Source organism: Lissotriton vulgaris, chromosome 10 (assembly GCF_964263255.1).
Source record: "Lissotriton vulgaris chromosome 10, aLisVul1.2, whole genome shotgun sequence".
Taxonomy (NCBI): domain Eukaryota; kingdom Metazoa; phylum Chordata; class Amphibia; order Caudata; family Salamandridae; genus Lissotriton; species Lissotriton vulgaris.
In genome coordinates, this window is record NC_141698.1 from 736872269 (window position 1) to 736897584 (window position 25316).

The window sequence follows — 25316 nt, forward strand, 5'->3', positions numbered from 1 at the left end:
AGTCTTTATTCGATATATTTCAATCATAAAAGACATTTTTCAAAGAAAAAATTTGTTGTTTTTAGTCCCACCCCCTCCCCCCAACCCGACAAAGGTACAGGATCCACAATGATTTATTACAATAAAAAAACAAGATTAAAAATCTCCATATCTCATCCTATTTACATTTTTACATAGTCTTAAAATATCTGTTAAAATGAAGGAAGATAATTCTTTTCTTTAAAAAGGAGTTTAAAAAGCTAAATTCATTAGTACCAAAATACAAAAATAACAGTTACTTATACAGCGTACATAACTAATCATTAATTGATACAGATTGCCAAATCCAATAAGCACAAAAATAACGACAGACAGTAGGAATCCTACAGTTACTCCAGACTCATTTTGCGTGCCCGAATTATCCACATCCAGTGGAGGAATTTTGCCATGGCTATAACAACGGGCTGAGAGGTATCTGTTCTTAAGATCCTAACAGCCTCGTTTGCTGTTTTTAAGCCTAACTGGATGCAAATTGGTTTTAGCCATGAACATCTAGGCATTCTATATTCGGGACAGGCGAACAACACATGTCCAATGTTTTCGTTATGATCCGGACAAAAAGGGCACCTTGAGGATTGTACCTTATTCCACTTCCCTGTTAGGGCATTCAAAGGTAGTGTCCCCACCCTCAGCTGATGGTACCTCTTCCGGTCTCCTGGGACCGTGATCCAGTCCCAATAAGATTCTAGGGCCGGAGTGTGCTTGAGCTCTAAGTAATCGTGAGTAAAGGAACGAATAATATGATTCCTGAAACACTTTATCTCCAGCATGCACCAATAAAGCTCGCGGAGTGTCTTTTTAGGTGGAAAAACATTATTTAGGGGATCATCCCACAAATGAGATAACCCAAGTGCCCTATATAAGAGTTTAACTTCTCTCATCCAGACTATCTTACAGCCAGTGTCCAGGGTTCTCACTTCTAGGAAGCCTTGGGCATATTGGGAGAGTTCTGGAGTTACCCATAACCTTCTCCAGTAGGCCACTGTTCTATACCTAGCCAAATCCAAAAAACTATAAAATCCCAAATCATAATTTAAAGGTATCAATGGGGTTGACATAGGTAAGCCAGTAATGTTGCGGAGAAATTTGTTCTGTGCTACCGTCAACTTAGTAAGGTTACTGGACCCCTAGAGTTCAGCTCCATAAAGAACTGCTGCTCCAACCTTAGCATTGTAAATTTTTAAGACAGGTCTAATTGGTTTAGAATGAGATGAAAAGAGCTCCTTAGTGAGAGCACCTGTCAATTGAGCATGTTTTGTGGCTAGCTCATTAGTGTGCTGTTTCCAGTCTAGGTTATAGGACAAATTAATACCGAGGTACTTAAAGACCTGGGTCTGTTCAAGCTGGACCCCGTCCATAGTAACTCTACCTCTAATGTGTCTACGTTTGTGCATAACCATAAATTTTGTTTTGCTTGTATTAATAACAAGTCCATGGTCTGTGCAAAACGATTCAAAAATCCCAATGGCCCTCTGGAGTCCCTGCTGGGTCTTAGATATCAGCAGGGTGTCATCCGCAAACATCAACAGGGGGATCAGTCTTCCTGCCAACTTTGGGGCATCTGTGGGCTGATGTTCAAAGTACCTGATCACCCTGTTGATGTATAGCGAGAAAAGCGTTGGTGCGAGTACGCATCCTTGGCGTACTCCCCTTGCGATGGGGAATTTCTCAGTGACACTACCTTGCTGATTCCACCGTACTTGTGCAAAGTTATTTTCATGCATTCTGATCAATAAGGACAGAATTTCTTTTGGGATACCCTGTTCTTGTAGGATATTCCACAGCTTGTGGCGGGGAACTAAATCAAAGGCTGATTTTAAATCAACAAAAGCCGCAAAAAGCATCCCACCCCCTAATAAAACTACGCGCCAATATAATAAAACAAATCTAAAAACTTGGTCAATGGTACTAGTATGGCTACGAAAGCCAGCCTGTAGGGGTGACAATATATCCTGGTCGTCTATCCACCCATGTATTCGCTGTAGTAACAATCTTGCCAATACTTTCTGTATACATGCGATCAGGCTGATAGGCCTATAATTGCCTGGATCCGAGCATGCCCCCTTTTTATAGATGGGGATGATCTCGGCTCCTTTCCAGGTCTCAGGAATAGGCGAGCCCTTTGCAATAGCATTGGCTAACAGCTGGATGTAGGTGGCCCATAGGTCCTTGTCATGCATAAACAAGTCTGCGGGGATAAAGTCTAGGCCCGGTGCTCTGGCTTTAGGTATATTATTCAGTGTTTTTAAGACGTCGTCTTTAGAGAAGAGTAAGTGGCTCATTGAGGTGTCTACTAGGGCCACACACTCCTCTTCACCACCGTCTTTAACAGCAAACTGGGTGGCATAGTGGGATACCCATGCTTCTGGTGACACATGATTCATGGGTTCTCCTCTTATGGCCCCCCTTCCCCATTTGACAATGTTCCAAAAGGGCGTCATAGATCTTTCCCTGCTAGCTGCTAGGAGATCCTTCCAGTAGCCTTCCTCCCAATCCCTTTTTGCACTAGTTTGCACCTTTTTGTACAAAGTTCGTGCCTCCCTTATCTTGTTTTTATCTTTAGTTTTTACAGCATCTGACAGGGACCTATAGGCAACCCTACAGGTTTTATCATACCACTGATCCTCCTTTTTGGTTGGCCTACGCTGCTTCTTCTTAACTTTTTTAACAAAAAAAGGTTTTAATTTATTAAAAAATTCATCATGGATCCTGCTAATTTCAAATATTGGAATATCCTTATCAATTATAGCTTGAACATCTCTAATGGCCTGGGTTGTTAAATCCCTCAAGGCTATTATACTTTCCTCGTTGGCTGCAAAAGTTGACCATCTGATGTGTCTTTGATCATTTGAGAGGTTTATTTGGACATTTTCCCTCTGTTCCTCTTTTGTCACCAGATCAAACAGTTTAAAAGTTAAAATTAATGGGTCATGGTCACTTTCCGCCCATTAATGGGTCATGGTCACTTTCCGCCGGTTTATCACAGCTAATCTCCGAAACCACTCATGTAGCTAGCCCCACACTGGATGGCCTTTTTTCTTATTCTAAAAACATTCTTTTAATAGAATTCTTGCATCTAGCCTGGACTGACCATCACGCAATCATATTTAACATACTACTTGATAACAACTCGTCCAGTAACGCGCCCGTAAATAGGCCGGTTGTATTTAAAGCATGGAAAAATATAGATAATCAACTGTTCAAGACCCACACTTGTCATTAACCCAACCTGATGCCTCGTCAGATCCAAACATAGCCTCAACAAATTAGCAAACTGGTTGTCCAATACAATCAACCAGTTGGTGCCAAAAAAAAACATATCTAAAAATCGGAACTCTCCATCAGCCCCCTGGTTCACAGAACCACTTAGGGAACAAAAACAATTATGCAGAAATCGGGAAAGACATTGGCATAAATTTTATGCCTGTGAAGAAAAACTTCATTATAAGGATGAACTTGCTAAATACAAACAAATGATTGCCCAAGAAAAAAGCAATTACTATATAGCCCAGACAGAATCTGCTAAAAGCTCAGATAAACAACTTTATCAAGTAGTCGCCAGGCCATCATGCCGTGCCTCAGTGGCAGTCCCTGTTCCCTCACAATTTCTGTGCAATTCCTTAGCGGACTATTTCTATGGAAAAGTAAATAATATATACTCTGAATTCACAGCACAAACAAATCAAACTTATAAGCCTATATCCATTGATCCCCTAGATCATTCTTTAGTGCAATCGAAAAAATTACTTCGGACCAAATTGCCAACTTAATGTCCACTATCAAATCTGACTCAGTTAGTGATCCCTGTCCACCAGCTGTCCTCGCACCCGTCACTGATCAGATAGCCCCTGTACTAGCGGAGATCTGCTATGCTATGTTCTCCTCAGGGACATACCCCACGGCATGGAAGAAAACTATTCTAAAACCATTATTAAAAAAATCTCACCTGGACCCGGATGACACCAAAAATTATAGGCCCATAGGTAGCCTGCCTTTCCCGGCCAAATTGGTTGAAAAAGTGATGAACAGTCAGCTCTCCAAATATATAGAAGATCATCATCTGTTAGATGACACCCAATTTTGTTTCCGTAAGGGTCATGGCACAGAGACTGCACTAATTAAGGCGTCAGAGGAGATAAGACTCATTCTGGACCAGGGAGGCACAGCAGTACTTATATTGCTGGACTTCTCAGCTTTATTTGACACGGTCGATCACACCACTCTGATCGACCGTGTCACTGCAATGGGCATTCAGGACAAGGCAAAAGACCTGCTGCTATCCTTTCTCACTAACCAGACCCAGGGGTAACTCTGGGCACCTTTCACTCTGCCCAACTGACATTACCATGTGCTGTTCCGCAGGGCTCATCCCTAAGCCCAACACTTTTCAATATCTATGTGTCGGACTTAGCCAGAGTAATCAAGGCACATGGGATGGGTCTTATATCATATGCTGACAACACCCAGTTGGTGCTCGCAATAAGCAACAATGGAGAAAGGGTAGCAGCCAGCTTCCAAAAGGGCATGTTGGCCATCAGCAGTTGGATGGCCAGAAATTGTCTCAAATTGAACTCCGACAAAACTGAGGTAATGATCTCTGGTAAGCCATCCCCCATATGGTCCAGCTCCTGGTGGCCTCCTGCTCTAGGCTCCCCACCGACCCCAGTCACCAAGGTCAGGAATCTAGGCGTCATATTCGAAGACAGACTAACCTTCGCACCCCATGCTAATTCGGTGGTTTCAGCTTCGTTTTATAAACTCCAAATGATTAAAAAGATTCTACCATTTCTTCCTCTGAATGCGAGAAAAACCTAGGTCAGTACATTGGTCATGTCATCTATAGACTACTGCAATGGGCTGTTTGCCAATGCACAGAGCATGGTCACTCAAAAACTGCAATCCGTTCAGAACGCGGCAGCCAGAATGCTGTCAGGAACTCCTAAGTTCAAGCCCATCTCACATGTTATCAAGAGATACCACTGGCTGTCGGTGAAAAATCGGATAAAATTCAAGGCATTATGCATTGCCTATAAAGCTTCCCGCAAGATAGGCCCCCAGTTTTTAATAAATCGCTTAACCACCTACATCCCCAACAGGACATTATGATCTTCCACTTTCTATCTTACAGTATCTTACAGTACCTCGTACCAAAACTGTCTCTTCGGGCGATGGGCGCTTTGTTGTCACAGTGGCAAAACTCTGGAACACCCTTCCGGGGGAGATTTGATCCTGTCAGTCACTGCTAGTTTTCAAAAACATGATAAATACCTGGCTGTTCAATCAATATTCTGCTCACCACTGTGTCTGCCGGTTGTCCGTAGCGCCGAGACGCCCTCGGGCATTTGTGCGCTCTACAAATCTCAAAAATAAATAAATAAATAATACATGCTGTCACTCGCACCCAAAGTCACCCTTCTCAGAATACTCACCCCCAACTTGCTGCTGATGGTCCCTCAAATGTCCATCCAGCTCTGGCTGAGTCACTACCAAGATGCCGGCCATTAGTGGTGTCATGCTCCTGCGCGCCAACCTTCCATTCCAAGGGAACAGCCACAGCGTCATCTCTGCCACGTTTTTGCTCAGCCGGCAGATGTCATCCCACCTCTTGTGACAGTGTGTGGTGACATCGGTTGGAGACACCCAGAGCCCGCACCTTGCGTGCAATGGCCCTCCATAAGGCCTTACGCTGGTGAACTTTAAGCTTTAGGCATGGGAGACAAGAAGAGGAAGTTTCAGCGACACTGGGTTATGTACCACTTTGGCTCAGTACAGGAACATGCACAAACTTAGCATAGCTAATCAGATATGTTTAGCAGAGGCTATTGAGCATGCCATGCAGTACATTAGCATCAGATAATCGTAGATAAATGCATGCAGGTATGAGGGTGGACACAGTCCCTGGCCATCTCATACACATGCAGAATGCCAGCACAGAAAGCAATGTGAAGAAGGCCCTCATCTGCAATGCAGTATGTGAGGGAGCAAGACATACATTACATTGGGAATGATGTGTTGGGGCAGACTGACTGTGACCAACACTGCACACTCCTCAATATCCTTGGCCTGTGAATGGCTCACTGTGTCATGGAGGTCACATTTAGGGAAATGATCTTACATTCTCTCACCCTTCTCACAAGGTCTGTCTTGTGCTATCCACAGGCCTAAGATAGCTTATTGATGAATAGGGTGGCTGACAACTCATATGTCTCACTCTGTTCATTCATTGATGGGTCCCTGTGAAATTGGGCAGTAACTTTGCAGGCCAGGGGGGCTCACACTGAGGTTAAACGTGGACCATCTGAACAGTCACATGCATGTACAATATGAGAGGGCAAAAGTGCCTACACATGCGAGTCAGTACACCTAATGAAAAGAATGGAAGGAGGATATTTAAGAAGTACAACAATCTGCTGTGTCATTTGGGAATTTCCAACAAGAGTGTCACCCTCAGACATTTCACTCTTGTGCTTAATGCTTACATATCTAAGGTGGCAATATGAAAGTCAAACAACTTCCTTCAGTACCCTCTGGATGAAAAACCTTTATAATGTGACAAATGAGCATGTGAAAACCTCATGGACTCAGACATCCATTAGCACAGGCAATGTCTGTTCTGACTTCCACTTTCCAAACCAGCAGTGTCATTGTATGCGTGTAAAAACACTGCATTTCCCTCCTTTCCTGTAATGCAGCCAGGGATCTGTGGAAATTAGGCTGCAAACCCCATTTACCTGAAGTCTGCATGCTAGGCAGTGTATCACACAAACGCACTCTCAGGCACATACTGCAGAAGATCAACTTCATGTGTGCAATATTTGTACTCTCCTACTTTCAATCTGAAATACTTACCATGACATTAGGTGCACCATATAGCCTCCCATACTGTGAGAGCACCTTGTCCACCAGGACCTCCAGCTCCTCTGTGGTGGAGGAACGGGCCCTGATATTCTCAGTCCTCACCATCACTGGGTCAATGAGACAGGAACAGCAGCAGTTGGTGGTGAAGAGTGTCAGTCAGCAGTGTCTGGATGCAGTAGGGATGTGTGGCTCTCTCCCAGTCATATATATTCCCCTGGGGTTGTTTCAGTGGTACTCAGCTGCTCCAATTGGTGTTCCAGCTCAGCTTTTTTCAAATGTGATCAATAACTGGCTCTGCGGTAGCGGAGCACGCCTACCGGGATTTTCAAAACTGCATTTATCAACCGCGATTGCGGTTTCCATTGGCTATAAGGGCATGGGCATTGGTGGTGTCACATCGCAGGGGCCAGGCAGTCGCTACCACAATCGCCCATCTTTCAATTGCATCCAATGACCGGCCCGTGGTAGCGGAGCATGCCTACCACGATTTTCAAAAGTGCATTTCTCTACCACAATTGCGGTTTCCATTGTCTGTAAGGGCATGGGCATTGGCGGTGTCACACCGTGGGAGCCAGGCGGTCGCTACCGCAATTGTGCATCTTTCAATTGCATCCAATGACCAGCTCGCAGTAGGGGAGCATGCCTACCGTGATTTTCAAAAGTGCATTTCACTACCGCAATTGTAAGGGCATGGGCATTGGCGGTAACACACTGCAGGGGGCCAGGCGGTCGCTACCGCGATTTGCAGCTTTACATTGGTGCCAATGAGCGTGATTGTGGTGGTGAAGCATGCCTACCGCGATACTTAAATGTGCATTTCACTACTGCGATTGTGGTTCCCATTGGCTGTAGGGCCATGGGCATTGGCAGTGACACACCGCAGGGGTCAGGCAGTTGCTACCGCAATTTGACAGCTTTATATTGGTGCCAATGGCAGTGATTGTGGTAGCGGTGCACGGTTACACATAATGCTGTGGCAATGGCAATGACCAGTTCTCAGCATTGAACAGTAGACACTTACTCTGAATCATGCCACCAGATAGTGTAATTCAATGTCAGTGTGAAATTTAACTCACTGGTGACTACACATGCCATGTCAGTGCACAGGATTACATGCATTGGCATGTCACTTATAATGTTGTTGTGCATGTACACAGATCTGTTGTGTGATGGACTATCAAATATGTACACATGTCAATGTGTGAGATTGCTAAGCAACCCATAGTAATGATGGACTGGCTACGTAATGTGCCTATTTCAGTGTGTCGATTGCTAAATCATGTTTATACTTGAGCTTTATGCACACACTGTGCTCATTGTGTTGACAATGGGTGCCCTGTCCGAATCACGCAAGAAGGTATGGCAGGTACAACAGTTACGTAGAAGCCAACAGTGTTGCAGTCTCAATAATATTCATGAGGTAGAATGATTTGCCTCCCTGTAGGAATCCCAAAAGGTGTACTATACACCTTCATACATTGCATTTTGCGATTCTCTAATTTCAAATCCTTGTGATTCGTAATTAGGGAATCACAAAATGCCATATTCATACATCTGGCCCTTAATCCTTAGGAGTGTCAGGTGCCTGGGAGTTTGTAGGATCCAGGGTAGAGGGAAAAGAAAGTTGTTTTAAAAAAATATGTGAGCCGTTCAGAAGTGTTGACCATGGAGTTCTGCATCTATTCTAACACCAGTAATAATAATGATGATTTGTGCAATTTCTTTGTTGAGTCTATTCAAATTGATGCAATGTATGATCAATAGATATGGTAATAAGAAAGGAGAGACCCCATTTTATTTGAGACTATGGAAAAGAAAGAAATCAGAGGATTATTATGAGCTTGGCAGTTAATGAATATACCAGCAGATAAAGCAGATAGAGGAGAATGTTCAACTAACCAAGAAGATGAGGACTTTGAAAAGTTAATGGCTAATTAATAAAGTTATTGGGGTTTTTCATGTTGATTAAAAAATAAGCAGAGGGGGTATTTGAGGTAGTGTTTTCCAAAGTAAGAAAAATTTGCAAACGTAGAGTAAAAATTCTTTCTCAAAATCAGACTTTTTAATATTGCATAGTCGGAACAAAGGAACTATGATTTCTCGACTAAAATGAATTTTATTTGTCATTTAGAAGGGTAGATAATGAGATTAATAGCTATGCCACATTTCCTTGTACATGCCATTAGTTCGAAAATTGATGTCATTTCTGATGTTGAGTGCAACCTGCTCCTGCTCATTCCTCCTCTCATCAATGTCTCACTGCAGTCATCTCTCCCCTTGTCACCTTAGAACATGAAATGAATGACGTAAATGTAACAGTAATGTACAATGCTATTAGAAGTACCGTATTGTGAATAAAGCTTCCACTATATACCCAAAACATCAATTTCAAGCACTTTTGCTGAAAGTGTCGATGTGAATTTCATCTTGTGTTGATCATTGTCTGAGGGCGGTTGCTGAAGGAGAAGATGGAATATTTCCATTACCTTAAAAAATGGTTTAGTACTAATATCTTTTAATTATGTAAATGTTTAAATTTGAAGAAGCTATTTTTAAAAAGTGTGATTTGTGTATAAACGTTCTTGGACTTTGACTGTTCAAGTTGAGTTTGTGTCAGGTTCAAAGTTTAGTCTTAGCTTAATCAGGTAGACCCTCTTGCCATTTTGATGGATTTTGCATGTCATTCAAACTGCTGATCCTGGAGACTTAATTTTTCTATGTCCATTTGACTTAGATTCTTTATGGGGTGTGTCTATTTTCTTTATGCGTCTGACACAATAGTTACTTGATTTCTGTTTAGTAGGGATTGGCGTGTGCTATGACTTAACATTTATATTGTAATTTCTGTATTTTGAGCCTCTCTGGCTTTTCATACATATTATCTCTGTACCGCATTTAACTTCTCCTGTATTAAAAATCCACTTTTTGCCTTCTTTGTGACCAAGAACTCAGTTCTTTATGCAACCAATACTTATTTATTTATTTATAAATCTTGCTAAATTGTGTTATTCTAATGAAGAATGTAGTATCTAATGCTAGATTGACAGGCAATGGCGGAGCCGAATTATTTAAATAAAATTTGGGATATCCAAAGATTGGGGTTCAGAGGATTATTGGGGTTCAGCTCCCGTACTGATCTTGTGAACGCTTAGGGGTCCAATATGATTGCGGACGGATCACCACCGCACGTATGGCAGTGGAGATCCACCTGCAAAAAACCTCTGCCTGCTCTGAATTCTCCATCCCGCCACATTACCATTGCGGGGGAGCCTGACGGACAGAAAGACCGTCCTCTGGTTTTCCACCCGGTCGAGGAGTCGACCGGGCGGAAAAGCTGCTGAAATGGTGGCGGTGTCTGTGAGACACCGCCATCCATATTAGTCTTATGGCGGAGACATGGCAGGCAATATCCGCCATTGGGGGCCCGTAGCAGCCCCCTGGGATTCTAGGGGGTGAGGGGTTACAGGAGGGGTACCTATGGTACCCCCCTGCACTTCCATGCACAACATGGCAGGCACCGTGCGGTGCCTGCCACGTTGTACATGAAACTGCACAACATGCCTCCTTGGCATTGTGGTGGGCGGTGCTGAGAGCACCGCCCGCCGCAATGTCAAGAATGCAGGATGCGCCCGCCAGTGTGGCGGGCACATCCTAATACCACCAACGAGACACCCACACCGATGGCGGGCGGTCCCATTTCCCGGGAGGATGGTGGGCCAACAAAGTCTGCCCGCCATCTTAATGACCCCCCCTAAGGATTGTGCATAGTTCTTTATATGGACACTTGTGTTACATTTAAGTAATGCCAGTACTATTTCGTCTGCCCATTTCCTGCATGTTGATGGCACACAGACATTTAATCTTTTCTTCCTTAGTTGTGTTGTTTCATGCCTCCGCTTTTTGAAAATATCTCACTCACTCTTTTTCTGACATTCCTGTTAGGAGGATGTAATAAATATTCAATACACTTTAAATAGAATCTTGTTTAGATACTACTGTTAAACGTCCTATTTACATTTACATATTATGCTGTGATCTTTTAGATCCCTGTTCACATATTTTATAGTGCAGAGCTTTCCAATGTCTTGGCTTCCTAGTGCTTTATTTATGTTGTTGTCCGTGGCTATGATGTTACCTAACGATGGGGCTCCATGCTTGGATTAAACAACCTTCCTTTCCTCCTATACATGTGCATGACGATGTAGTTAATTGGGTCAAGGATTCTCTTAGGAGGTGCTTTATACGTATGCAGATAGATTTGTGCAATCTTTCTGCCTAACCTGATTAACTATTAACCTTATTATCGGTCATCCCTGCGTGTTAGCTATAGAAGTGATTGACCGTCATCTCTGGAGTTTCTTGATTGATCGCTGTGTCAGCAAAGGGTCTTTAAATGACCATTGAGGGTTCAGAGTAGTTGACATTGATGTTCATAACTACAGATGTGTGGAATATTCATTCTAGAGTGTGCTTCTCATACAGGTGGCTGTCCTAACTATGTGTCCCTATCTACTTGTAATGGGGACCGATCAGTCATCTTTCCATCTTGTTTCTCTAATGTATTTATTAGTAAAAACCAATATAATTTTGTAAAAAAATATTGTACCTAGCGGCAATTAATGTTTACAGATCAATAATGGTGATATAGTTAATATAGTTTAGAGAAATGTCAATTCTTGTTTGAATGATTTGCTCCAATTGTGTAACTGTCTGTGAAGACATACCTGTAACTAGTACTAAAATATATCACTCACAAGAACAACATGCAGGCATGATATTTACATTGCTAATCCATTGTTTACCCTTATATCTGTTTTCTTTGTGTGGAATTTCCTGAGCTCAGGTTGCAAAACGCTTTTGTGGGAAAACACCCTGTTCCCTTTCCATCTACTTTGTTGCAGTAAGTTTCATTTGCAAGTTAAGGAAGTTGCAAAGTTTATCAACTTTGGAGTATATTTTTTAAATTTTGCACTCTTATAGGCCAGAATGACCTAAAACTAGCTTATGTGAGATTGAAAGTGCAACGCAATACTTGTTGCACATATTTATGTTTAGAATGTAACCATTTCGAATATAGAACACTCTTTTTCGATCTCTCAACAGGTTTTGCTGCTAAACTTGACTTTGTTGAAATTTGATACAATGGGAGTGGCACTGACAAGAGCAGCTCAATGGACTTCTGCAGGTTCTGGAACTGGCAGGCTGGAAATTACCCCTCTTAATGAATCTATTCTAACTCACATTATTGTTTTCGTGGAGAATTTCAGTACAAGACATGTTCAAGAAACCTCATTCGTATTTAAAGAGCCACTCGTATGGAAAACACAGTTAGAACCTTCGGTCTTTGGTTTAGGGTATGAAACAAGGTGAGTGCTACCTAAAGTTATATTTGAACTTTTTTGTTATCGGAATGTACATGTGATGAATCTTTCCTTTAAATGCATTTGCCAGGGCAGGACTTAGGAACTAAAAACAGGCATGGCAACAATTTTCAAACTAGCTGTGCTCCCTCTATCTCCTCGCGTAGTTTCTCTCTTTGCATCTAAGTATGGGTGTAGGAATTCATGTGAGTAGGTGTGTGGATGTGTAAATGGGTGTGCCAGTAGCTGTGTGAATGACTCTATGGGTTTGTTAGTGGTGATGTAAATGTCCGTGTGGGTGTGCAAGTGGAAATGTAAGTGGCTATGTGGGTGTGTGTGAGAGTGGCTTTATGGGTATGTGAGTGGCTATGTGGGTGTGTCAGTACCTGTTTGAGTGACTGGGTATGTTAGTGAGAATGCAAATGTCTGGGTGTATAAGTGGGTCCATGAGTGGTTGTGAGAGTGGCTTTATGGGTATGTGAGTGGGTGTCTGAGTGACTGTGTAGGTATGTGAGTGCCTGTGTGGGGATGTTAGTGGGTGTACAAGTGAGCGTGTGAGTTTGTGAGTAGCTGTGATTATCTACATGGGTGTGCAAGTGGGTCTCTGAATGATTGTGTGGGTATTTGAGAAGTGAAGGTCTGTATAGGTGTGTGAGTGGGTATATGAGTGGCTGTATGGGATTGCAAGTGGGTGCCTGACTATTTAAGTGGGTTTATGTTTTTTTAATTGTGTCCCTGAACACCCTCACAATGTAATTTAATGGAACAACGCTGGAAGAACTAATTAGTAAACCAAATTACTCCACTAGATGGCGCCATTCCTATGTATAAAAACAATCAAACAAATATGAATTAGTATTGCAATATATAAAATTATAAATTAACTTTATAATAGCAATAAATTACTGCACATTTACCATGCACAATGTTATAATAAAACATTTTTTATTTCCCCTTGTTTACTGTTCTCACACTTTATACTTTTGCAACATAAATGATGTGCCGTATAAACAAACATCCTTGAACACTGGGGAAAATAAACAATCATATGAACTGTATAAAATAAACACCATTGTACAGTATGCCACTGCAAATAAGCGGCACAATGCATTGCATATACTGCAATTTTTTAAATTATCTTTTTATCTAAACTTGCAGTACTAATCCAAAGAAACAAAGGACGTATATATACATGTGCTGAAAATGAGAACTTCATCATTAGAAGTGCTACAGTAGCAATACTAGATAAATAAGGCATCCTAGCATAGGCAAAGCCCTATAAAGACATTGCCCTTGGAAGGCCACGGGATAACATAAATCCTGATAATGCATCTGCAATAACTAGACTATTCCATTTATACAACTGTTCTTCTTCTCATTTCCAAAAACAAAAGGTAGGAATTTGGTGATTTCCGGGGCAATCTTTGCCTGAATTTAAGGCTGCAATCATAACATACATTCCATCAACTTCTACTTTTCACATAGACAGTGTAATGACCAGATCTAATACTAACTCCTGCATGAAAACAAAATGATAGTTATAAAAAGGTATGTTTTACCAGAAATAGATATTTGTAATGCTTTAAAAGTTAATAATCTCTGTATCTAATTTACTGCCATCTTCTCGGTAGCATTAACATGACATACTTGCCAGTTCTTGCTACTTGTAAATTTGACAGTAGATCTATTTGAAAATTGGACATACATTATATTGTGTAGCTTTTATCACTAATCTCTCAAAAGGCGCACTTAATAAAGTCCACACGTTACCTACAGCACCAAACCTTCTTCAGCATTGCAATGTTGACGCACAAGCATCCTACAGTTTTTACATGGACTTAAACATTTCTCCAATCCTGCAGTTTGTGAAGCACATTTTTCTAATGAATTCAGTTTTGCTTGTAACTTTTCATTTAGAAATAGAGTGGCACACTAGTGTTCCATTTTATCTGTTGCCCTCAGGTGCAAAATTATTGACTGTCCAAGTGCGTCCTGACTTTGGCTAGTTTGCGGACTCTCCTTAGCCACCTCAGCAGCAATTGTATCTTTCTGTTGAAATTTATCATTCAACATATTCAAGAAGTTTGCAAATAATGAGCACTCAATGCCATCCTTTGCAGCATTGAAAGAGTCTCCATAGCAGCCAATCTCTCCCAATAGTTCTGTTTCACAACACTAAGGTTTAAACAGCAGCAAAAGTATCAAATATAAAAGTCTCTTTTTTCAGCAGTCTGCTAACTCAGTTATTTATGGTTAATTGGAATGTATTTGCTATGTTGCACCAAACACTCATTGCAACTGGCTACAGCAAATGAACCATCATCTACATTGTATATCACATTGTTTCTGTAAGTGTAGTACTGGGGTACTTCATATCGACTAACATTTTTAAGATGTACACTCCTTTTTGGATAGTATGTTTCAAACAAGTTTGTTTTTACAGTGTCTGTAGTATCGGGCTCAAATTTGGTAAGGTATTGAATTTCTGGATAAGATTCAAAATTCTGTTTTGAGTTGATACTAGGTCTAGAATTGCCCAACTAATTCCTTTCAACTTAGAATATAAACTAGCAGAACTCAGACAATTGCAACATTCATAGGATCCAATTTCCCTGTGTGACAACATCTTCAAACTGAAACTGTACAATTGTTTTGTTAGAGACTTTTCAGCTGAGATCTCTTCCCACACATCTTTAATCTGTCTTCTCAGATTTTGTTATGTATGAAGTAACATAACAAGCATCAGCTATAAAGTTGACTGCTACAAATCGAATATCCATATTGGTATTCCACATTTTCAAAATGACAGTTTTGCAGTCATTAATATATTTTGAAGCCTCTGTTCTTCTGAGGTTGTAGGTGTTTTTTTGGTGATTTACAAGTAAGTATATGTCTCACTGCAGCCATAATACTGTTCACATTTCCTTTTAAAATAACAAGCCTTGGAATTCCAAAACATTTTTTGTAAAAGTGTAATTTTGCTCTGTATTTCTGCTGACAGTGCTTGCCACATCTGTGTGATTGGAATTGCAGTACTTGTTGCTTTAGGCTTTTTTCCTCGGTGTCTTTTGGAATGCTACTTTTAATATACTGTTCTATGAATGAATTTACAGACTCCTCTGTGTCTGTTCTAAATGTAGGTGCATCTTTTACTTGCAACAGCATATGAATATCAGGAGCACCTCTTGCTTGGTACTCTTTTTGCCAAATGAAATAAGTAATTTCTCCAAGAGGTGGATTTGTGTTGTTGCAGATGAAGGGCCACATACCTTGAAATCTGTGGCTAAAGTCCCTGCAAACATTTGCAGGATCCAAAGAGCACAGTTCTCCTGGTGACTTCACTTCAATACCTTTAAGTTGGCTTCTCTCAAAAACGTATGTAAATCAGCCCATGCACACTCTGCTGAACACTGTGTTACAAACCAAGTTGGTGGACCTAACTTCCTCAACATACACTTGATCTCATCATGACAACGATACTAATATTCATTGGTCCCACATTGGCATAGCATGAAATTTATCAAATTGACTCAAGGTTTTCATCTTTTCCACACATTTGTACAACAAAGGCTTATGCAGACATATTTTGTACATTAACCCCTGCCTTAAGAATATGGTTAACAGCATATGACCGTCCCAGAGATATTACATTTATTTTTTATTTTCTTTTTTTTAATTGCCAATCCATGTCATAGTTAAACCAGTTACAATTCATATGGGAAATAGATATCCACAAAAGAGGAAATACACCATAAATCACAGTTTCATCATATTCATAAAGTGCACAAAGAAGATAGTCCATATAGTAAGGAAATAGATAAACAGTAAAAAAAACAGCTGCATACACATTTTAATAATCTTTCATGTGATCTATCATTGGACCCTAAAACCTTAAGCTCAGTTTATGTGACCCTTTAAAAGAATAGAGACTATACTCGAGATTAAAAATGGCATAAAATCTACCTCTCCACATCTCAAATGTTGGTGATCCCTTCTGTAGCCAGGAGGACGCTATGCAGAGTTGGGCAACCGCAGTAGCCATAAATATCAGATATCTAAATTGCTGTGTGGCCTGCCTAGTTGGCGGCCCTTCCCCTAAGCCCAGTAACAGCGGTATAGGTATGATATTCATTCTATACCAGCCACCTCCATTAAAAAAACCTCCAGGGGGCGTGGCTTGCAAGGCGATGTGAGCGGACGCGCTTTGACAAGGCTCCCGCTGTCAACAGCCTTTATATGCTATTAAAGCGGAGTTGGGGGGCCTTGAAATCGCCTCCGGAGCTCCTTGAGGGCGTTGAAGTACTGTGAGCTGGGGACTGTCCGGCGGCCCTGCAGGGAGACGGCTGGAGTGCGGTGATCGGCGGCGCCGGGTGGAGGTCCGAGAGAGCGGCGACCTGCCATTTTGGAAGCCCCGGCCGAGACGGACCCCGCTCTTGGCGATCGGAGGGCGAGCACTGTCTGTGGGCCCCGGGGCACCCTGACTGGTGAACTTTGGCTGGTGTACGCCTGTAGACGCACCTCTGACCCCGGTGAGCCGCTGGTGAGCGGAGATGGCGGAACCCGGACGCGGACCGGGGGAGGAGGACCCGCCATTATGGGGTGCCTGGAGGACTGCGACGGAGGTCCGGACGCCGGAGCCTTGCTACTGCGGGTGCGGCATCTGCCTCTGCGCTGCTGCGTGGAGCGGGGGTGCCCGGCAGGAAGACCCTTTGTAGAGCGCATCGAGCAGCAGCGGCTGAGGTGTGGTGCCGGGAGACCTCTAGATCGCCACGACCCGCCATCTTGAGGGCCGCAAGAGTGGTTCGAGTGCGACAAGAGACTCCGGCGCCCTCGGGGCACTACAGGGCAGGTGCGTGGCGCCATTGGGGAGTTGCAGTGCAGCCTTCTGGTGCATTGCTGTGGGAGGGCAGAGACGGACCGGGCCCTGGACGAAGAAGGCCCTTGCTGTGCTGCAAGGTGGTGACTGGCCGGTGCGAGCGGGGACGAGGCTCCCGGAGACTCTCTGACGGCGGGCGCAGCTCTGGGGCAGTCAGGTGAGTGGTATTGCTCCGGCGAGTGTGGTGGAGGAGGAAGGTGTTGTCCGCCATCTTCAGACTGACTGTGGGGACTGTCTGGGGAGGCCTGGCACTTTGAACGGAGGTTTTTTGGGTGGAGTGGGTGTGAACTGCCTTTCGCCCTCCATCTGGTCCCTGGAAGTTGCGCGCCCTGGACAGTGGGTTATTTGGGGTGTGATAGGGGCTTTCTGCGGGGGCCTGTTTTTGCCCTTCTCTAGCGGTGACTGGCGTGACGCCCTGCGACCGAGTGGCGTGGACCGTAATCCGGGTGCTTGGTGCAATCTTTATTGCCTGGAACTGTAGGAGGGAGTAGTTGGTGGTGAGGCTCTGGACTGTACGGTGGCCGGCTGGACATCTCCCTAGGCCCGGCTGCTGGAGGGTGGGCTCCTTGTCAAGCTGACTTTTGCCCTGCGGGTGGGGGGGACCTGCTTGGACACAGGGTCAAGGTCTTTGGCAGTGTGTAGAGTCCCTTGTTCCCTTACCTGAATCGCCCACAGTGAGCTGGCCCGTTCCCCAAATCAGTGCGGGATTTTTCTGTATTGCCTGGCCGGAGGAGAGTTAAGCAGGCAATGACGCGCTCCAAAAAGGAAGCAAAGCCCACCCGCCCGCGGCACCTAAGGACAATACGGTCATGGCCATGTGAGGTAAAGCGGGAGCACCTGCTGCTGGTGAGGGCCCATCCCGGGTTGCTGGGGATTCCCCACCGGTCACTTAGGCGTTCATGTCCACCTTTATGGCCGAGCTGAAAATGGAGATAGGCTCCCTGCGGTCCGAGGTGCACAACTGTGTGAAAGAGCTTCTGAAAGAGGTGATGGACCTTGGAGACCGAGTAGATGGGCTGGAGAGGAAAATGGATACACACAAAGAGGATCAGGAGCACCTATGGCAGCGCCTGGCGGAGCGTGGAGGACCAGAACATCGAGCTCCAAGTGAAGCAGGAGGACCTGGAGAATAGAAGCCGACGCAACAATCTCCGCATCCGGGGCATTCCGTTGGGTGAAGAAGAGGAAGACATCAAGGGCTACGTGGCACTGCTTCTGCACGAGGTCTGGGGGGACGAGAACGCCTCACCCCCGACTCTCAATTGGGCACACCGTTTGGCCGGCCCTGTGGGGAGGCCGGGGCTTCAGCCGGACATCCTGACCAGGGTCCATTTTTTCACCGAAAAGGAGGCACTCTGGAAGAATGCACGCGACAACCCAGACCTGAGATATAAGGGCCACAAGATTCAAATCTTCCAAGATTTGGCGCCCAACACTCTGAAGCGGAGGCACGCATTCCGACCTGTGACCAAAAAACTACGCAGTATGGCCATCGCATATCAGTGGGGCCACCCGTTCGCGCTTATATTTCAGTGGGAGTCCAAGCGCAGAATGGTAAGATCCAACACGAAGGCGGCGCAACTCCTACGCCCGTCAACGACCCCTCCGCCGAGTCCATCGCAGCCCCATAGACAGAAGAGGACGCTGGCTGGACCGGACTGGACCACAGTGCATCGGCCCATTCGTGCTTCCCCTGCGGTGGGGAGCTCACCCACCCAGGCCAAAAAAGACATCATAGCCCACATCCGGTCTCTTGAGGGGGACAAAGGAGAGTCAGACGAGAGTCCCCTAACTCCTTGAAATGTGGGCTGTTTACTTCTCCATTCCTGTTCCGGGGGTGTTGCCCCTGATCCCGCTCAACTCTGTGTGTGGTGGCGCGCGGAGGCTTTTCACTTACTACCCTGACTCCAACTGTATGGGCTGAAGGGACGGCGGGAGCTCCTCCGCTGTATGCCCTTTGAGACCGTCACACCCCCCCTTTTTTTTGGTCTGCCCCATAGGGAGTGACATCTCAGAGAGCGTTCGAACCTGCGGGTGCAGGATGCCCTATAATGGGGTCAGTGTCTTACAGCCCTGTTGGCCGCGATTGTTCTGTCTCGATGGGTGGCTCTTTCGTCCACTCGTTATCTCTTTCTTTCTTTCTTCTTTCCTTTGCTTCTTGCTGCTCTTTCTTTCTCTTTTCTTTTCTTCTCGCGGGGCCCCGAGGAGGGGGAGCTGGCTGCTGGTGGGGTATGGAAGGGTGCGGATCCAGGCCGGTGGTATGTGTGATGAGAGTGGCATGGCTGTTGGGGAGGATATGATGGCTTATGACAAAACCCAGCATGGCTGTGAACACGCCTAGCCCTATGAAGGTCCTGACCCTCAACGTGAAGGGCCTTAACTCGCCCAACAAGCGCAAGCAGGTATGGCACTATCTTCTCCGCCAGAATCCAGACATCATATTCTTACAGGAGACTCACCTTTTACAGGCTGACACTGCGCGCATGGCACACCCTAGGTACCCTCTTCAGTTCTGGGCTGCGGCAGACACAAAGACAGCAGGAGTGGCGATATTGTGCAGGGCTGGCATCAGGCGGGGGGAAGACAGAGCCTTTCGGGGTGGTGATGGGCGCTTTCTCAGAGTGAGTGTTGAGGTGGGACGCCGCCGCTTCACGCTGTGCAACATATATGCCCCCAACCAAGCGCAGGACCGCTACCTCAGAGGCCTCTTGCGAGACCATGTGCCGCAGGGCGGGCCCTCGCTCATTGTGGGGGGTGATCTAAACATGGTCTGGTGCCCGGAGATGGATCGGAGTGAGGGCTCCTTCAGTGATGCTGGGGCAATGTACTTAGCGCTACGCAAGCAGATCGCAGACTTAGGGCTGTTCGATGCGTGGCGTTATTTTTCCCCGGGCAAGAGGGAGTACTCATTCTACTCACACGCTCATCGACCCTATTCTCGCATCGATTATTTGTTTATGTCCCATGATCTCTCCCGGGATGCCTTAGGAGTGAAAATGTCCAATATCTCGATATCTGACCACGCTCATGTGGAATTGCTCCTGCAGGACCCAGGCGCTTGTCCTCCCCGGGAACAGAAATGGTGCTTGCCGCCAAGTATCCTCCCGGATGCAGCGGATGTCGAGGACATACGGGGGGCCATTACTTCCTACTTTGAGTGCAACGACTTGCCAGAGACGCCCTTCCCGGTGGTCTGGGTCGCCTTCAAGGCCACGAAACGGGGACATATTACGTCTCTTTCGATCGCGAGGTCGCGAGAGGCGCGAGCGGTGGAAGACAAACTGACAGATGACCTGAGGAAAGCAGAGACACAAGATCAGGGCGGCTCTACTCAGCTTACGAGGAGACATCTAGCTAATCTTAGAGGCCAGCTCAGGATGTTACGCACCAATAGGGCAGAAAGTTCCCTGTTGGCTTTAAAACAGAAATATTTTGAAGGGGGGGACAAGGTGGGGAGACTACTGACGCGGAGATTGAGGGCCAGAGCAGCTAAAGCCCACATAGCGAACATTCAAGTGCCGAATGGGACCAAGGTCGCAGCGGTGAAGGATAAATGCCAGGCTTTCAGGCATTACTATACATCACTCTACTCGGAGGAGAAACCGCCTCCTGAGCTGGTGGAGGAAGTGTAGGGGCAGTATTGTGGGGCAACACTGCACCCCCACTTTGCGAAGCTCCTGGAGGACTCGATCACACAGGAGGAGATAACCTCAGCTATCCGAGAGCTCCATCTGGGGAAAACACCGGGGCCCGATGGGCTCCCACTATCCTTCTATTGCATGTTCCAGGTGCAACTTGGGCCTTATCTTCTCCGGCTATATAACTCTTTTACTGAAGAGCAGGGGCCATCCCCAGACATGGGATTGGCCAAAATCGCTTTAATCTTGAAGCCTGGGAAGGACCCCACACTGTGCTCGTCGCATCGCCCGATAGCTTTAGTAAACACCGACTTTAAAATGTACACCAAGTTGCTGGCTAGGCGATTGGACCCCCATATGCCTGGTCTGATAGACCCTGATCAGGTGGGTTTCATACGCGACAGGCAGGGGGCTGATAACGTGCGTAGAGTGGCACATCTTGTAGGGAAGGCCCATCACTGGCAGATCCCGGCCTGCCTCCTCTCGCTAGACGCCGAAAAGGCGTTCGACCGGTGGACTGGTCCTTCCTCCGGGCGGTCCTCCACAAGATTGGGATCGGCCAAAAGATGGTCACTAGGATTATGGAGCCTTACATTGCACCGCGGGCCAGGATTCGAGTGAACGGGCAGCTCACGGAGCCGTTTAATATAGGAAGAGGAACCAGGCAGGGCTGTCCGCTCTCGCCTTTATTATTTGCCTTGGCAATTGAGCCACTGGCGGACATGATTCGTCGGGCTCCTGACATTCATGGCATCCTTCTAGGCGGCCAGGATCATAAAGTGGCGCTCTTCGCCGATGATCTCATCCTTACACTTACTAAGCCCCGGGAGTCCTTGCCGGCGGTACATTCTACGCTTTGCCTCTTTGAGCGTGTTTCGGGCCTTAAAATCAACCACAGCAAGTCCTGGGCGCTCAACCTTACCATCCCTAAAACAGAAATCCCTCTTCTGGAACAGATAGGCCCCTATCGCTGGATGGAACAGCATATCCGTAATCTTGGCTAGCAGTTGACCCCCTCGCTTGATGGCTGGACACCTGTAAACTGGAGGGAATGCCGCAGATCGGTCCTTGCGGATCTGCGGAGATGGAAATTGCTTGTGCCGTCATGGTTGGGTAGAATCAATGCGATAAAGATGTCCATCCTACCCAAAATTCTTTATATATTCCAGTCCCTCCCCAGTCCCTCCCCACTCCCATCCCGCTGCATAATATAAAGAGTTTGCAGAGAGATTTAACCAACATTATCCGGGGGGGGGGGAAAGAGGCCATGTTTCTCCCAGACACTCCTTATGGCGCCGCGGGATCGGGGGGGCTGGCATGCCCTAATTTGGTGTAGTATTATTGGGCTGCCCATCTCCGCTTCATAATCGAATGGGGTACTACGGAGAGTGAAAAGGGATGGCTGCATATGGACAGAGCAGGGGCAGTCTCAGGGCACGAAGGGAGCAGGCATGGAGGAAAGGGGCAGTCTCAGGGCACAAAGGGAGCAGGCATGGAGGAAAGGGGCAGTCTCAGGGCACGAAGGGAGCAGGCATGGAGGAAAGGGGCAGTCTAAGGGCACAAAGGGAGCAGGCATGGAGGAAAGGGGCAGTCTCAGGGCATGAAGGGAGCAGGCATGGACGAAAGGGGCAGTCTAAGGGCACAAAGGGAGCAGGCATGGAGGAAAGGGGCAGTCTGAGGGCCCGAAGGGAGCAGGCATGGAGGAAAGGGGCAGTCTAAGGGCACAAAGGGAGCAGGCATGGAGGAAAGGGGCAGTCTCAGGGCACGAAGGGAGCAGGCATGGAGGAAAGGGGCAGTCTCAGGGCACAAAGGGAGCAGGCATGGAGGAAAGGGGCAGTCTCAGGGCACAAAGGGAGCAGGCATGGAGGAAAGGGGCAGTCTCAGGGCATAAAGGGAGCAGGCATGGAGGAAAGGGGCAGTCTAAGGGCACAAAGGGAGCAGGCATGGAGGAAAGGGGCAGTCTAAGGGCACAAAGGGAGCAGGCATGGAGGAAAGGGGCAGTCTGAGGGCACGAAGGGAGCAGACATGGAGGAAAGGGGCAGTCTCAACGCATGAAGGGAGAAGGCATGGAGGAAAGGCATGGACATACGAGGTAGTCTGAGAGCACGAAGGGGGCTGGGATGGAAAGAAGGGGAAGTCTGAAAGCACAGTGGGAGCAGGCATTGTCAGATGGGTCAATCAGGGGTACAAATGGAGCAGTCATGGATACAAGGAGCAGACTGAGTGCACGAAGAAAGGAGGCATGCACAGAAGGGGCAGTCTGAGGGTGCGGGGGCTGGCATGGACAGAGGGGGCAGTCAGAGTGCACGGGGGCAGGTATGGACAGAAGGGGTAGTCAGGGGTATGGGGGCAAGCACGGACAGAAGGGTAGTCTGAGGGCACAACGGAAGCAGGCAAAACAACAGGAAGTACTCCCGAGGTCAGGCTTACATCCCCACCCACTTGTCCACCGATAAAAAAATGGGGGGGAGCCACGGCCAACTGCCAATTAGATCAAGGGAGCCACGGGTCAAAAAAGTTTGGGAACCACTGGCATAGGCAAACACATGGTAACTTTCCTGCCAATATTGGACGGATTTGATAATCACATTATCCTCCAACATAGTTAAAAAATGTGTTGATAAATAGAGCAAATAGTAAAGGGGAGCAGGGGCATCCCTGCCTCATCCCCCTAGAGATAGTAATTGGCTCTGATTCTAAGCCCATCATGCAAATTTGAGCTATAGGGAGGGGTTCCATACATAGCCCTTATAGATTTAATAACACCTATCCCAAACTCAAGCCATCGAATAATCATCCACAAGAACTCCCACGAGACCCGGTCCAATGCCTTTTCGGTGTCCAATAATACCTGCCCCATCGTAGCATGGTGTACATTAGCAAGGTGAAATAAAGTCACTACCCTACTCATATGATTAGCAGTGCCTCTTCCCTCATTAAAGCCATGCTTTCAGATCGAAACCAATGGGGTGGCCACTATCAAACTTGTCTTTAAAATATAAGCACCCACGCAAAACAACTGTTCTAAATATACAATACTTCAGCTTCCCCAATACAATAGAATGCAACCCAGGAATAGTCCTCTCGTATCCTATGCTGCAAACTATCGTACTTTCTTTAGACAAAAGAATTGTATAAACATTTACCTCATCCCCCATGCTCATTTCCATTTTGCCTGCCCTTACCAACCTGTGTAACTCAATGCTGCCTGGAGAATCAGCGCCTAACACACATGGAAAAGGTGCATAAAGCTCTGCTGAAAAAGCCCAATGCAGACCCTAATGTCATTGATAAAAAGAACGATTTCACTCCTACCATTTCCTCCCAGAATTACTGAACACATAGTAAATCAACAACTGTTTTTCTATGTAGAAAGTCATAATATTCTGAACCCACTGCAACCCAGTTTTACTCTCTGTTCAGTAAGTATGCTCTCATCAGCTAGTGACATTATTGGCTTGCTGAACACAGAAAGAGAAGTGCCCTAATCCTCCTATATCTCACAGCATCATTGACACAGTGTTTAATATAATCCTACTGAGTTTTCATGACAACATCTGAGTGTCAGGTTCTGTACTATGTACTAGAGTGGCTTAAGTCTTTTTTACATCGTAGTTCTTAGGCTGTCTCATCCTATCGATCCTCTTTCTAAGATAACTGCTGATGTGTCCGTCCGATCGTAGCCTGAGCCAGTAGTAGAAAGAAGGGATACCTTTACTCGTCATGCGTGTCCCCAAAAGTGACAGGTCAGTGTGTGTCCTTAAAAGTGACAGGTCTGTGATTGTCACCAAATGTGACAGGTCTGTGATTGTCACCAAATGTGATAGGTCTGTGATTGTCACCAAATGTGACAGGTCTGAGACCTGTCACATTTGGTGACAATCACAGACCTGTCACATTTGGTGACAATCAAAGACCTGTCACTTTTGGGGACACGCATGACGAATAAAGGTATCCCTTCTTTCTACTGCCAGTCTAGTTCAGCATCTATGTCTCTCCTCTTTTTTCCCTTGTACAATCATTTTCACTAAAATCTTTACACTTATACGAATGATACCTGACCTATTCTAAGGCATAGCTGCCAACTGTCCTGTTGTTGCCGGCACCGTCCCGGCAAGTTGGAGACTGTCCCGGGTAATTTACTATCCTGGGACAGTCCTCGCAATTGTACTTCCAATCCTGCAAAGTGTCTTGCAGGGAATTGTTATGAGATGCAGTTGAACTGGAGAATTTTTCCAACTCCGCTACTTTGGCCTTAAGTTTGAAATGCCCTGCAATTCTCTCTTTAGTGAGTAGGCCCTTTCATCTACACTATGATAAGTGGGTGGAGTTAAGTGATTCTAAATATGTGGGTTGGGGGGTTGGGAAGAACTGTGGGGATATCTGTGTGCTAAATATTCAAGTAAGTAATTGATAGCTGTGCTGCAAAGTGCCTCTGGAATTGTTTTTTCAAATGTTGGCAACTTTGCTAAGGAAAGATTGACATTCACTTTTTTCTACAATCAAAGTTTAAAAACGGTGTGCATTCAGTCGCCAACTGGATGG

The 25316-nt window shown here is 45.7% G+C and overlaps 1 protein-coding gene across 2 annotated transcripts in view; it reads left to right on the forward strand.

The window, feature by feature from the left end:
- ODAD2 (outer dynein arm docking complex subunit 2) overlaps positions 1-25316 on the forward strand; it is a 1227385-nt gene that overhangs the window by 138569 nt on the left and 1063500 nt on the right. For both annotated transcript variants that reach the window (XM_086941603.1, XM_086941602.1), the window contains exon 2: positions 12001-12263. In XM_086941603.1, coding sequence (XP_086797729.1) covers positions 12040-12263 — 224 coding nt within the window. In that variant the 5' untranslated portion in view covers positions 12001-12039. The remainder of the gene's footprint in view (positions 1-12000; positions 12264-25316) is intronic.